The sequence below is a fragment of the Moschus berezovskii genome, chromosome 15 (genome assembly GCF_049115385.1).
Source record: "Moschus berezovskii isolate FMDL1 chromosome 15, NW_MosBer_1.0, whole genome shotgun sequence".
In the NCBI taxonomy this organism is placed as follows: domain Eukaryota; kingdom Metazoa; phylum Chordata; class Mammalia; order Artiodactyla; family Moschidae; genus Moschus; species Moschus berezovskii.
This window is the reverse complement of record NC_142474.1, coordinates 81,226,408-81,240,537: the sequence shown is the minus strand read 5'-3', so window position 1 is coordinate 81,240,537 and position 14,130 is coordinate 81,226,408. Positions and strand designations below refer to the sequence as shown.

General features: G+C 47.0%; 1 protein-coding gene across 1 annotated transcript in view; it reads right to left on the bottom strand.

Annotated features, from left to right (window-relative positions):
- The window catches only part of SPTLC3 (serine palmitoyltransferase long chain base subunit 3), a 168,117-nt gene that overhangs the window by 30,245 nt on the left and 123,742 nt on the right, over nt 1-14,130 (bottom strand). The window contains exon 9 of the mRNA XM_055426625.2: nt 8,524-8,650. Within this exon, the coding sequence (XP_055282600.1) occupies nt 8,524-8,650 (127 nt within the window). The remainder of the gene's footprint in view (nt 1-8,523; nt 8,651-14,130) is intronic.

Here is a 14,130-nt window from a genome sequence, read left to right as displayed (position 1 = left end):
TTAGAAAGGATAGTTATGGAAGGTCTGAGGTTGGTGGCACAAGTTAGAAGGCTCACTCCAGCATCAATACCCCCTCCCCATTCCAAGCTGAGCTGAGTCCAGATTTCATTCCGTCCCCAAGTTTCAGTCTGAAGTTCTGAGAAAGAGCTGGAGTAGCAGAAAACACAAGGGCATCTGTGTTTGGTTTTGGGAGCAACGAAGGTCTGGGTGGTGGTCCAGGGGTCAACAATGAGGAAGGTGGAAGGTGCTGGAAAGCAGAAAGGACCACCATTGTTTTCTCTGATTTTGACTTATCTGTGTTTTAAAACATGATCTGGACTTCATCCACTAACATCATCCACTCTCCCCTTTCCATTATCGTTCCTTTTTGAGCAGAAACCACAGTCCTCTTTAACCCTTTGGATATTCTCAGTGAATAGAACCAGAGATCTTGCAGGGAAGGGACAGATCACTCAGTTTTAATTAGAGAATGGGCAACGTCACCATAAACTAGTGATGCTATAATCTAATAAAAATGTGGATTTAAAAGACATCACCTTGCCAGTTCAGGAGTGAAGAGCCTCCCCACACCAGAGGCCAATATGCAGAGGGAAAAAGAAGAGCAATCACATTAGCTGAATCTTCATTCCTTAATCTTGCCAAAGACAGCATGAGGACATGCGAACAGAAATCGAGGGCTGAGGCAACAGCTTCTTCACAGATAGAATGCTTTGAACACCTCTCAAGTCAAGCAAGAAATAAAAAGAATCTCAGAAAATCAGTGTGAGGAGGCCCTCTGTTGGGGAGCATGCCTATTTAACACTTCCTCCTCAGATCTTGGACTCATCACAATTTTTATTTTCTAATGAGCAAGGGAAGCTCCGCTGGAGGAAGAATGCCTATATCGGCACAACGATAGGGGTACTTAGATCTAATTTGGGGGGTCAGTTACCCCATCCCTCTCCTACTGACCATCCTGCTAATGTTACCAAAGCCTGGGTCTCACACTGAGGTATTGAAAGTGGAGAATTGAGGCAAATATATGAATAATATCTAAGTTTGATTTGTAAGATGATTGAAGAAGGAAGCTGGTAATACTATTTGTCTCATCTTTTTTGCAGCAGTAATCCCAGAATACTATATTGAGAAAACATATTAAATTACAAAGGTAAGACAGATTATTGTGTTTCATCCTGTCAAATCCTGTATAGCTAATTGCTTTACATCAAGGAAGAACACAATTCATTATTCCATCTTGCCACCCACCCTGCCATCCAGAGGTCCTATTTAAGGGCAAGACAAGTGTGATTTAGAAGAAAACAAGAAGATCCTATTTTTAGATGAATCTTCTATTTTTCTTTATTGTTTAAGCACAGGAGATTTTATTAGCAACAATGAAAATATATTCTACTGAAGTTGGATATTATATATTAGAAATTGGAACTCTATTTATTTTCACTTGAATGTAAATTTCCACTATTCTGTCCTTTCTAGGGAAACCCTATTGGCCACTCAATTATAAACAAATCAAATATTACCATGTATATGATAGCAAAGGGACTTCCCTGTTGGCTCAGGTGGTAAAGAATCTGCCTACAATGCAGGAGACACAGGTTTGGGAAGATACCCTGGAGAAGGGCATGGCAACCCACTCTAGTATCCTTGCCTGGAGAAATCCATGGACAGAGGAGCCTGCCAGGTTACAGTCCATGGGGTCTCAAAGAGTCAGATGTGACTGAATGACTAACATTTTCACTTTTTTATGATAGCAAAAGTGGCTTTGTGATTCACAGAGTTGATGAATTCCATCAGCCTAGCACTGAAGTACGGAGAAGGCAATGACAAGCCACTCTAGTTCTCTTGCCTAGAAAATCCCATGGATGGAGGAGCCTGGTAGGCTGCAGTCCATGGGGTCGCTACGAGTCAGACATGACCGAGTGACTTCACTTTCACTTTTCACTTTCACACATTGGAGAAGGAAATGGCAACCCACTCCAGTGTTCTTGCCTGGAGAATCCCAGGGACGGGGGAGCCTGGTGGGCTGCCGTCTATGGGCCACACAGAGTCGGACACTACTGAAGTGACTTAGCAGCAGCAGCAGCAGCACTGAAGTAATAGCAGGAAAAGTTGATGAAATCACAGAGATCCTTTTTTTAACAGCCATGTGGTGAGGAAGGAGTGTGTTAGCCAATGGAGCAATCCATTGTGTGTCCTGAGGCGGAGAGGTTTTTTCCATCACTTTTTCAGGTGACTGATGTGGGTTCAAGTTTGAGAATCATGTTTCTACACAACAGAAAGGAACAGGGGGGCAAGCATGTGCAGAGGGAAGCTTAAAGAGAGCAGAGGATGGAATTCCGGCAACTGTAGATGGGGAAGAGGACCCAGCAGAGAAGGAGACGAAGGACAGACAAAGAAAGAAGAGCATCTTCCACAGCTAAGGGAAGGCTGTTCTAGGAAGAGAGGGTGAGCTGGAGGAGCGGCGGCAGGGTAGGGGCGGTGGGGACCTCTGAGGGAACAGGGTCCAGGGAAATGGCCAGAGGACGAAGGCTGGTGGCTGCGTGGGGAGGAGTAAGGGAGCTGGCAGATGGGCCATTCTCTCAGGAAGATTTGCAGCAATGAAGGGATGCGACGCAGTGGCTGTTGAGGCAAAAGGAGGGGTGCGGGGAGGCTTTTACGGGGGAGGAGATGATCAGGTTCATAGTTGAGAAGAGCGGCCACTGCCATTTACAAGGTGGGAAGGAAGAGAATCAAGCACGGAGGTGTGGAGGAGACAAGGGAAGGGAAAGAGAGAAGGATTCAACAGATACTCGCTGAAAACCTGTCACTGCCAGGCACTGTTCTCAGTGTAAAGACTAAGCCGGGATGCTTGTTCTCCTGGAGTTCACACTCCAGCGGGGACCAGAGAGCAGGCGGGCCTGTGGGTTACTGCCAGGTGCTCCTGAGTGCTGTGATGGCTGAGGCAAGGTGAGGCGGATTAGAGGGATGGGCTGCGGGTGTGCAGCTCAGGACCCAGCGGCTCCTCTTATGAGGCCGATTCTGAGCAGAGACGGGCAGAAAGTGAGGGAGCGGGTCAGGCGCCTGTTGGCTGAACATGCTGCTCCAGGAAGACCAGCAAACGCCAAGACCCTCCTCTGTAGGAGCTGTTCCCTGGGTTCCAGGAAAAGCAAGGACACCAGCTGCTCTGAGCAGACCAAGCAGGGGAGAGAGTGTGGGAAATGTGGGAGACCACGTCAGGAAAAGAAGCCTTGAAGGCCACAGTCTGGACTTTTATACTAAGATGGAAAACAGTGGGAAGCTCTGAGTGGAGCAGGGATCTGGTCTGTGTGACTTTTTAAAAAAAGGTAATGTTGCTTCTGTGTGGAGAATGTCATAAGACAACAAGCGTGGGGAGTGGGGAATCACTCCAGTGATCCAGGTGAGAACTGATGGAGGGGGTGGTGGAGAGGGAGAGAAGACCCGCATCTGGCTTTCCGTCAAAGGAACTGCTGCTGGATTTGCTGCTGGAGCAGGTGTAAGGCTTGAGAGACGGGGAGATTCCAGGGTGCATAAACACTGTTGGAAAAACTAGAGACGGAAGAGGAGAGAGGAATCGTTTGCCTTCATCGGGTGCTTACTATACATCAAGCATCACGCCGAGTTCACTATTCTGTATTACATGACTTAATCCTTCTACAACCTCAGTTTATAATGGAGGAGCTGACGCTAAGAGAGGGCAGGCAACTGGCCATTTCATGGAGCAAGTGGTGGGTTGGGGACCGGGCCCCACACAGTTTGGCTGCAAAGCACACGCCCTAAACCCTCCACATGATACAACTTCTGTTTCCTGAGAAGTGAAAGGTTACCCAGAGTTGGGGGGAAAGAGAACCCCAATTAGCGATTCAAAAAGAATGTTGACTGATTAACAGAAAAATATGCATCAAAAATTTAAATAAATAATAAGATGACAATTGTAGACAATGCTTCCTTTAGTGGGGTGGTTGGTGCGGCTTGGGGCTCACCCTCCTGCTGCTGTCTGGGCCGTAAAGAAAACGACAGAGCTGCCATCTTCTGGACCTCTGCAAAAGTGGTGTCCATCTCTGAGCAATCCCCATCACAGTGACCCCTTCTGCAGTTGCCACAGCTGGCGTGGGACTGCCCCCCAGCTCCCAGGCCTATGAGACAAACATTCCCTACATCTCGTTCAGCATAAACACTGACCTGAAACTGTGTGCCTGCAAGGCAAAAGCTGAATCATGGAACGTTTACTAAGCCAGGCAGTGGGCTGACACTCAGCGGAGCGGCAGATTAATGGAAGACACAGCTCTTGCCCCTGAGGGGCTCTCTGTGTCGGTGTTTGGCTGGTGGACCCCTCAACGTTCGGTAGGATGGAGAAACTGAACCTCCACTCTGGGTTCATTGTGCTGTACAGGGTGATAGGCCAGGGGATGAAAAGGCCTCGGTGCTGGGGAAAGGACTGGGCGGCTTGCAGACCCCAGCTTGTGTGTATTAGCTCCGCGAGGAGCCTGGCTGCAGTCAAGGTGGCTGTTTGTGCATAAACATTGTCATTTCACTGGGACTGCTATTTCATCTTTGAACCTTGGCTTCAAAGGAACACTGACCTTATTCCTGCAGCCTGCCTTTCTTTGAAGCGTATGGCTTTGCCTTGCAGATTAAAGTGAAGACATTCATCAAGGAACAGATCTGGCCAACCGCTCCCCAAACTCAACCTGAAAACAAAGCCTTGAAAGGCTCCTATCAGAGCAGGAGGGGAGAAGGCTGAAGATGAAGGCTCAAAGCAGGGCACTTTCTCAGATCCCGTGAGGCAGCTCGGGGTTGATGTAGTGCAGTCCTTTGAGCTTTGGGCAACTTTACCCTGGAGTTGGTCTATCTCTGTAGAAAGGGGTGAGTTAATGCAATGTTCCCAACCAGTCTTGTTTATCTTATTTAAAGCAGGCACTGTTGTCAGTGAGGCCAGGGTGATCATTCACTGGGTGCCTTTGAATTCTTCAAAAGCCATGTCAGGCTGAACCATCTGCAGCTTGGCTGATGATTCTATCAATTTTCTTTTCTATCGCTTTCTTTTGTTCATTTCTTTGAAAAGAAACTGTTCAATCTTTCTCCCTGCTTTCCCTATCTAGATTCTGAGGACACAGACTGTACACATAGCTTTTTCTCTTATGTTTTTCTTTCTGTTCTCTCTGAAAATGGCAATAAGACTGAAGAGAGACACTTTAACTTGGAGGTTAAAAATAATGACCAAGCAATTCTTTAATTATGAGGCTAAGAGAGAAAACTAAAGGAAATATCTCCCTCCTTGGAGGGAGAAAAACTGATGACAGATGGCTATCAAAGGGCTTATGATCATATCTTTGAATGTAACTTTTCTGCAGATCTTTTTGATCAAACAGAGTGAGTTCTGTTTGTGATGAAGTGGCAAAGCTGTCCAGAGTCAGAAAGGAAAAGATTGTCGAGTTCAGTTCAGTCGCTCAGTCGTGTCCGACTCTTTGAGACCCCATGAATCACAGCACGCCAGGCCTCCCTGTCCATCACCAACTCCCGGAGTTCACTCAAACTCATGTCCATCAAGCTGGTGATGCCATCCAGCCATCTTATTCTCTGTCGTCCCCGTCTCCTCCTACCCCCAATCCCTCCCAGCATCAGAGTCTTTTCCAGTGAGTCAACTCATCGCATGAGGTGGCCAAAGTATTGGAGTTTCAGTTTTAGCATCAGTCCTTCCAATGAACACCCAGGGAGTTGGGTATGTGTAAATCAATGGATGATGATAACATATACCCTACAGGCATCACAATACTGTAATTAGCCTCCAAATAAAATAAAATTAATTAAAAAAAGAAAACAAAAAATATATAACCTACAGGGCTTAAAAAGTCAGTGATCTTTATGAAGACTTAGGCTAATTTTCAGAGTAACGTTTTTCTAGTTATTTGTCTTTAAAATAAGATCAGTGGATAATTCTGGTTGCTGCTGCTGCTGCTAAGTCACTTCAGTATGACTCTGTGTGACCCCATAGACGGAAGCCCACCAGGCTCCCCCGTCCCTGGGATTCTCCAGGCAAGAACACTGGAGTGGGTTGCCATTTCCTTCTCCATAATTCTGGTTATCACAGTACAATTCATTTAACTTGCATTTTAGCTTAAGTCTCAAATAACTTTTTTCATTATGAAATCCATGCAGTCAAGAATATCATTAAGATGACTTTGCAAGAAGCCAGTGGTTCCAGACCAATTTTTTAATTGGTTGTTAACATTGAACGAAGTTTTAAATGATTGAATAATATCTGCTTATTCATGTCCATATTCATACCCATTAACTTACTACTACCACCTCCCCAAATTCAGGTGGGTCATGTGACTAGTTTTGGCCGATGGATGGTAGACAGGATGATAAGCATTACTTCTAGGCTGATGCTCTTTCTTACGACCACAGTGACTGTGGAGGTCATATGTTGAGACAGCCAAGCCTCAAGCCAGCAGAAGCCTGAGTCACTTCCCATGAGGGGAAGTGGACAGGGAGTTGTCCAATTTGTGTTATATTTGATATTAGATCTATGAGCAAGAGATAAACCTTGGTTCGGTTAAGTCACTGTGATTTTCCAGGCTTATTTGTTACACTGGCATAATTTAGCTTATCCTGACTAACCCAGGACCTTGAAGGAAATCTAGTCTTACTTCACTTCCATCATAAGAATCCTTCCTACAGCATCCCCGAGAGAGCGCAAACACTTCTTGAACACTTCAGGAATAATACCAAGTAATCTATCAAGCAATCATATAACGCTTATCATAGATAGAATTGTTTCAGTCACAATGAAATCTTTTACGTCTTACTTTACCTAATTCTCACAAAAACCTTAGCTCATCAATATCCTTTCCCTTATTTTGCAACTGCAGGAGCTGAAGCACAGAGAAGTAACCTAGAGTTGAACAGATCAATGAAGACACTTGCCTAAGGCCACACAGCAAGTGAAGCAGTGTCCCAGGAATCAAGTCCTGGCAGCTGCTTTCAGTTTATGCCCTTAAGCATTGCACCATGGATAGACTGGAATCGCATTTCCTTTTCACACAGACTATTCAATAAGACACAGAATCATAAAAACCCTAAAGGCAAGGCTGGAAATGACCGTAGAAGTCCGTCAATCATTACGTTTTACATGGAGGAACAAAGTCACCCTCAAATTCACTGTTTCTTTAGTGAAAAAGAAAAGTCTATCATTTCTTTTCAACCTAGCCACCCGGGGGGCACTAGCATTCAGTGGAAGGGCATCAGGGACCGTCAGTTTGGAGGCAGGGAAGGGCTGCCCTGGTGGCTCAGATGGTAATGAATCTGCCTGCAGTGCAGGAGCCTTGGTCTGATCTCTGGGTTGGGGAGATCCCCTGGAGAAGGGAATGGCTGCCCATGCCAGGATTCTTGCCTGGAGAATCCCATGGACAGAGGAGCTTGGTGGGCTATAGTCCATGGGGTTGCAAAGAGTCAGACACAACTGAGCGACTAACGCTTTTCCAAAGACACTGCGTTATCCATATCAGCCCTGTTCTAGTCCGTTTTAAACAGTAGGTTTCTGGGTGCAAAGTGTATGTGAATCAAGTGCTTTGTCGCTTTAATAATGTTAAACAATGATGGACCTCTTCATACTTTTACTGAAATAGTAGGCTCGCTCAGAACGCTGCACTAAGCATTGAAGGGTTTCACATCAGCTGGGAGGTGGGGCAGGGCACACGGATGGTACAGCCCAGTGGGCAGTTCTGGGGCCAGGACAGTCTGCTGCTTCTATAAACACACTCACTAGATTGCTTGACCGCAAGAACTCCCCTAGTCATCACTGTCCCCTATTGTGGTATATAGTAGAAGCTCTATAAACCATATCTTAAAGATAGAAGGTGAAGTCTAAGAGTCCTTGATGAAAGCATATTTCAAAAAAAAAAAAAGAAAAGAAAAAAAGAGTAAGCTCATTTGAGTCAAATGAACTAGCCATCTTGGTCTTGGAGACCCAACATCTGAGAAATGGCTGATCAATTATTGTTGTGAGTATTTTCTCTGTACATACTTGAATGGGGAGTGGCAGATTCCTTCTCCCCAAACCCTGGAGAGTAGTGACTGAAGAAATGAATTAATAAATGGATGGGTGGGGGATTAAAAAAAGAATATTAAATTGACTAGTTCATTCTCAGGGAACCAAGTGACGATCCCCAGAAAGCACAGGCAAACACACAACAAGGAAGGCTTCATTTTCACAGGATTAATTAAACAAAATCATCCTCATTTGCTGATCACATGAAGAGGTGAGTTAGAAAGTATTCTTTGCTTTAAAACAGCATTGCCCTACTCACCCTTTTTGTGTGCTAATGGCAGTTCCAGTGCCTTTCTGTGCTCCATACTGTCATGCATTATGAACTATGAACGCGCACATGGCTTAATTTACAGGTCAGTTACAGTAAGACAAAGCAGTATATTTGAGAAGGGGAGAGGTTGAGGGGGCAGAAGAGAGGCAGAGAAGGGTCTAGGAAAGGAAGTAATGGGAGCTGGGCTTGCTGCAGGTCCTCTTACCTTCTGTGGTCCCATCTAGTCCCATGATGAGCTTCATTACTCTGATGATTTGCTCTGCTACGGGGGGGCTCATGGACGTGGCATAAGCAGCGCTATGGGAGTGAGTCCGTAAATAATCCACAAGGTCCTTTAATGAGGGAGGGAAATCCAAAAAGAAGGCAAATAAATCTGTGTTGATAGTCCCACCTCCACCCATTACAGAAGACATTTCATTCTTGAATGCGGTCTGATTTTCCAGGCACATCACTAAGCTATTTATTTTTTCTATCCATTCTTCTCAGCCTCTCCCTCAACAACATAGAAGGTATACAAAAATAGGAGCTCCAAATTTGGAGTTGAAGTTTGTAAGGCATCTTCCTGACCCAGGGATTGAACCTGGGTCTCCTGCATTGCAGGCAGATTCTTCATATCTGAGCCACCAGGGAAACTCAAAACCAGATGGGTAAAGGAAAAATGGCCTCCTAGACATTTGTTTGGGTATCTAGGTCATGCAAGCAGTGGTTTAGTATTCAGGAGGGTACAAAGAATGATCTAGAATGTATCTTTTTATTTTTGTCCTTGAGCATAGTACATGAGCTTGTGCCCATGAAGAAGTAACGGCAGGGGAAGTAACAAGATATGCAGACTAATGTAAGCAGCGACGCTACCAGAAGGAAGAGGAAAAAGAGGGCATGTGCTGCTTGGGAGTAGACAGGAAGCTCCAGTGAGGCAGGCGGATTGCGTCTTGAAGAAAAAGATAACCAGAAAAGTTCCAGTGTAAGGGAGCAGCAGAAGGAAGAGGAGAGATTGACCCATGTGGATGTTCCGTTCCGTTCCTCAGTCGTGTCCGACTCTTTGCGACCCCGTGGACTGTAGCCTAACCAGGCTTCTCCATCCATGGGATTCTCCAGGCAAGAATACTGGAGTGGGTTACCGTTTCCTTCTCCAGGGAATCTTTCCGACCAGGGATCGAACCCGGGTCTCCCGCATTGGAGGCAGACGCGTTAACCTCTGAGCCACCAGGGAAGCCCAGCACAATATGAGGACAAGATAAACTCCGGTGTGCCGTGGGCTGGAGAGAACCACTGGGATTTTTGCACAGCACTCTTTGGAGCGCTGACTCGCTGCAGGATGCTGGTCCCTACGGTGGTAGAAATGGTTCTCCACTAGCATGCCTGATCAGGCTGAACCCGAGGTCAGCGGTAAGCATGCTGAGGGCCTGAAGGAGCTCCAGTCGCCTCCTTCTACAGCGGTGTGGTCAGGGGAGGCTCAGCGCTGGCGCCCGGGGGCACTCAGCCTAGCTGGGAAGACATCCTCCTGGTTCACAGCCTGGGGCCCTCGGGGTGCTCTGCAGCAAAGCCAGTGTGCTCAGGATGGCTCTGAGTGAGCAGTGGGGTCCATGAAGCTGCAGTCACTTTTCTTCCAGGATCATGAGACAGCTTAGAACCCCACCTATGTCTTTGCAGTCTCTGCCTGGAAGGTGAGCTGGGGGAGCTCTGCTTTGAGCAGACCGTCTCCTCCTGAGCCCCCTGCACCGGCCACGCCCACGCCCACCTCAGTGCTTGGCGCCGTGCCCCCCGTCGCTGTTCTCCCTCAGGGTGGGTGTCTTGGTAGCCCACAGCCATGCGTCCTCACCCAAGTGTTTTAGGTGTACAGCGTTCACCTTCCTGTGAACCAGTAGCTGAAGTTAGTAGTGACGTGAGTAACGTGCCTGAAGTCTCTGCGCCCTTTCCTAAATGCCCCGCGGCAGTCAGGGGCCTGCCTCCCTGCTGCGGCGGTGTGCTGCGTCTGCCTGACCCCCCTGGGGGACCAGGTAGCCCCAGTCCGCTGCCCTGCCCCCTTCGGAGTGTCCTTCGTCTGCAGGACCCTCTCCTGCACGCCTGCTCCCCCGACTTTCTTTCTTCTGCGTTTCACGCTCTTCAGTCCTGGTTTTTGGGTCTTCTTTTCCTTCTCCATCGCTCCACTCTGGTTTCTAGGGCTTTTAATTCTAGACTCTCCATTCCAGTCTTTATTTTTTCTCTCCTCTGTTTTTTCCTCTCTCTTTCCTCCCTTCCTTCCCTCCTCCCCACCCCCTACTTCTGTCCCCATCCCCCCGCCTCCGCGCTCGTTCATCTTTCTTTCCAGCAAGTCTGTACAAGGACATGCTCTGGACTATGCTTTGCGTGCAGGAACCTGAGGAGCAGGACAGAAAGCCTAGTCCCTGTCAGCCATTCTCCACTTGCACTAAAATCGAAATTAAGTGTTCTGTTTGTTCTTTTGTTTAGGGAATCTCACAAGCATTGACCACCTAACTGTGGCACTGACCACGTGGTATCCAGGAAGTTCACTTTGGAGCACGGAGCAGGGGGAGCATCAGGGAGAAAGAGGCGGTCATTGTCCAGAGGAGCCACAGCCAGGCTGTTCTTCACGCTCCACTAGAGCAGAAGCAGGGGTTTTCTTTCTCTACTGAAAGCCGGTGCTTCCCGGCAGGATGCTGGGTGGGATGCAGGAAAAGGGATGATGTGGGCGCCTGTGGTCCAGGGAGGCGAGTTTTAAGGGGGTGACTTGGCCTTGAAGGATGAGTAGATCTGGATAGTTGCAGATGAGGGGCGGGGCATGGGCTAAAATTAGGAATAAAGATGGCATGTTAATCAGCACAGGATGGAGGAGCCAAATGAAGGCAGATGGAAAAGCTAGTGCCTCCAAGAAAGATAATGAAGGGTTGTTCCCTCCAGGGCAGGTTTGACCTCAGAGTTACGAGATAGGCTCTGGAGCCTGGATCACAGGTTCAAATCCTGGCTCTGCCACTTGTTGATATGAGACCATGGGCAAATTACTAAGCTTCTCTGTGCCTTAGTTTCCTTCTCTGAGAGATGGGATAATGGTTATACTTTTTTCAGAGTCATTATGAGGATTAGAGCTAACATAACACACGGTGCTTAGAAAAGCAACTGCTGCATAGTGAATATCTGGTGCTGTTGGTGGCTATTGTTAATGGATGGCCAGCTCAGAGAGTCTGAACACTCAGAGCATGAGGTGGGAGGAGAGGGTGCAAAAACCAGACACTTGGTGTGTCTTTATCCCAGCCCCCTCGTCCAGCAGAGGGTCATGCTGTATGCTTACGCCTCCACACACTGGTAGATCTCGGCAGCAAAGATTCGCACCCCAGCACTTCCCCCATCCTTACTGGGTGGTAATAGTGAGAGTGGAAAGACAGGAGGAGAGGCATTTCAAAGAAGGGAGAATTTGGACGTGATGACAACAGTGCTTCACTGTAGAGACGGAAGAGCTGACGGGTCACATATAGAACAGAGCTGATATCCACGGGCTGCTTGAGGCGCCTCTGTAAGAACTGTAAATGCATTTCACATGCATAATTACATGCATTAAGTCATTTTAGCTTCTCATGAGTTAGGTACTGTTTTGAGCTCTACTTTATAGGTGGGGTCACTGCATTAACAGATCAGAACATTATCCGACCAAAAAGTGGCTCATTAACAAGGATTTGGACCCAAAAAGTCTGGCTCTAGAGTCCCCCTCCTCCCAGCCTTCAGCATCAGATTGTTTTACTTCTTCAGAGCAGGGGAGCTGGCTTGGTTCGGTGATGGGGAGGCCCTGGGGAGTGCAGTGAAGACCGCGTTCATTGCTACTCATGTGGTACTTCCCCTAATCCACAGAGGCTGCACCCTGAGGTGGGGAGAGGAAGGGGAGAATTTCTAATACACCCGCCTGTTCACAGTGCTAAGCCACAGACTGAATTGTATCAGTCTCAAACTGTGCCCTGTTACTCTTATTTCTCCAAAGAGACTGGGACATCCTTGAGAGTGGCAAATAGAGTGACACACTTTATCATCAGTTCAGTTCAGTTCAGTCGCTCAGTAGTGTCCGATTCTCCACGACCCCATGAATCACAGCACGCCAGGCCTCCCTGTCCATCACCAACTCCCGGAGTACACTCAAACTCATGTCCACAGAGTCGGTGATGCCATCCAGCCATCTCATTCTCGGTCGTCCCCTTCTCCTCCCGCCCCCAACCTTTCCCAGCATCAGAGTCTTTTCCAGAAGTGTTTTGCTTCTCTGATCTTTGTCAACAATGCCCCAAAGCTAAGAGAATATTGCTACACTAGTTTCTAAGAACACAGCTTTGTACCCCCTGACTGAACTTCAGGGACCCTCAGCATCCTTCCTTGGCCCCTAAAATCCTTCTGATTTCCATTAGACCATCAGTATTTACCAGACCCATGCCAGGGTCTAGTGGTTTTCCCTACTTTCTTCAATTTAAGTCTGAATTTGGCAATAAGGAGTTCATGATCTGAGCCACAGTCAGCTCCTGGTCTTGTTTTTGCTAACTGTATACAGCTTCTCCACCTTTGGCTGCAAAGAATATAATCAATCTGATTTTGGTGTTGACCATCTGGTGATGTCCATGTGTAGAGTCTTCTCTTGTGTTGTTGGAAGAGAGTGTTTGCTATGACCAGTGCATTCTCTTGGCAAAACTCTATTAGCCTTTGCCCTGCTTCATTCCGTGCTCCAAGGCCAAATTTGCCTGTTACTCCAGGTGTTTCTTGACTTTCTACTTTTGCATTCCAGTCCCCTATAATGAAAAGGACATCTCTTTTGGGTGTTAGTTCTAAAAGGTCTTGTAGGTCTTCATAGAACCGTTCAACTTCGGCTTCTTCAGCGTTACTGGTTGGGGCATAGGCCTGGATTACTGTAATATTGAATGGTTTGCCTTGGAAACGAACAGAAATCATTCTGTCGTTTTTAAGATTGCATCCAAGTACTGCATTTCGGACTCTTTTGTTGACCATGATGGCTACTCCATTTCTTCTGAGGGATTCCTGCCCACAGTAGTAGATATAATGGTCATCTGAGTTAAATTCACCCATTCCAGTCCATTTTAATTCACTGATTCCTACAATGTCGACGTTCACTCTTGCCATCTCCTGTTTGACCACTTCCAATTTGCCTTGATTCAAGGACCTAATATTCCAGGTTCCTATGCAATATTGCTCTTTACAGCACCGGACCTTGCTTCTATCACCAGTCACATCCACAACTGGGTATTGGTTTTGCTTTTGCTCCATCCCTTCATTCTTTCTGGAGTTATTTCTCCACTGATCTCCAGTAGCATACTGGGCACCTACCGACCTGGGGAATTCCTCATTCAGTATCCTATCATTTTGCCTTTTGATACTGTTCATGGGGTTCTCAAGGCAAGTATACTGAAGTGGTTTGCCATTCCCTTCTCCAGTGGACCACATTTGCACATTGCAAATTGCACATTTGCACGCACAACTGCACTCATCTCACACGCTAGTAAAGTCATGCTCAAAATTCTCCAAGCCAGGCTTCAGCAATATGTGAACTGTGAACTCCCAGATGTTCAAGCAGGTTTTAGAAAAGGCAGAGGCACCAGAGATTGCTGGATCATGGAGAAAGCAAGAGAGTTCCAGAAAACCATCTATTTCTGCTTCATTGACTATGCCAAAGCCTTTGACTGTGTGGCTCACAATAAACTGTGGAACATTTGAAAGTGATGGGAATACCAGACCACCTGACCTGCCTCTTGTGAAACCTGTATGCAGGTCAGGAAGCAACAATCAGAACTGTACATGGAACAACAGACTGGTTCCAAATAGGAAAAGG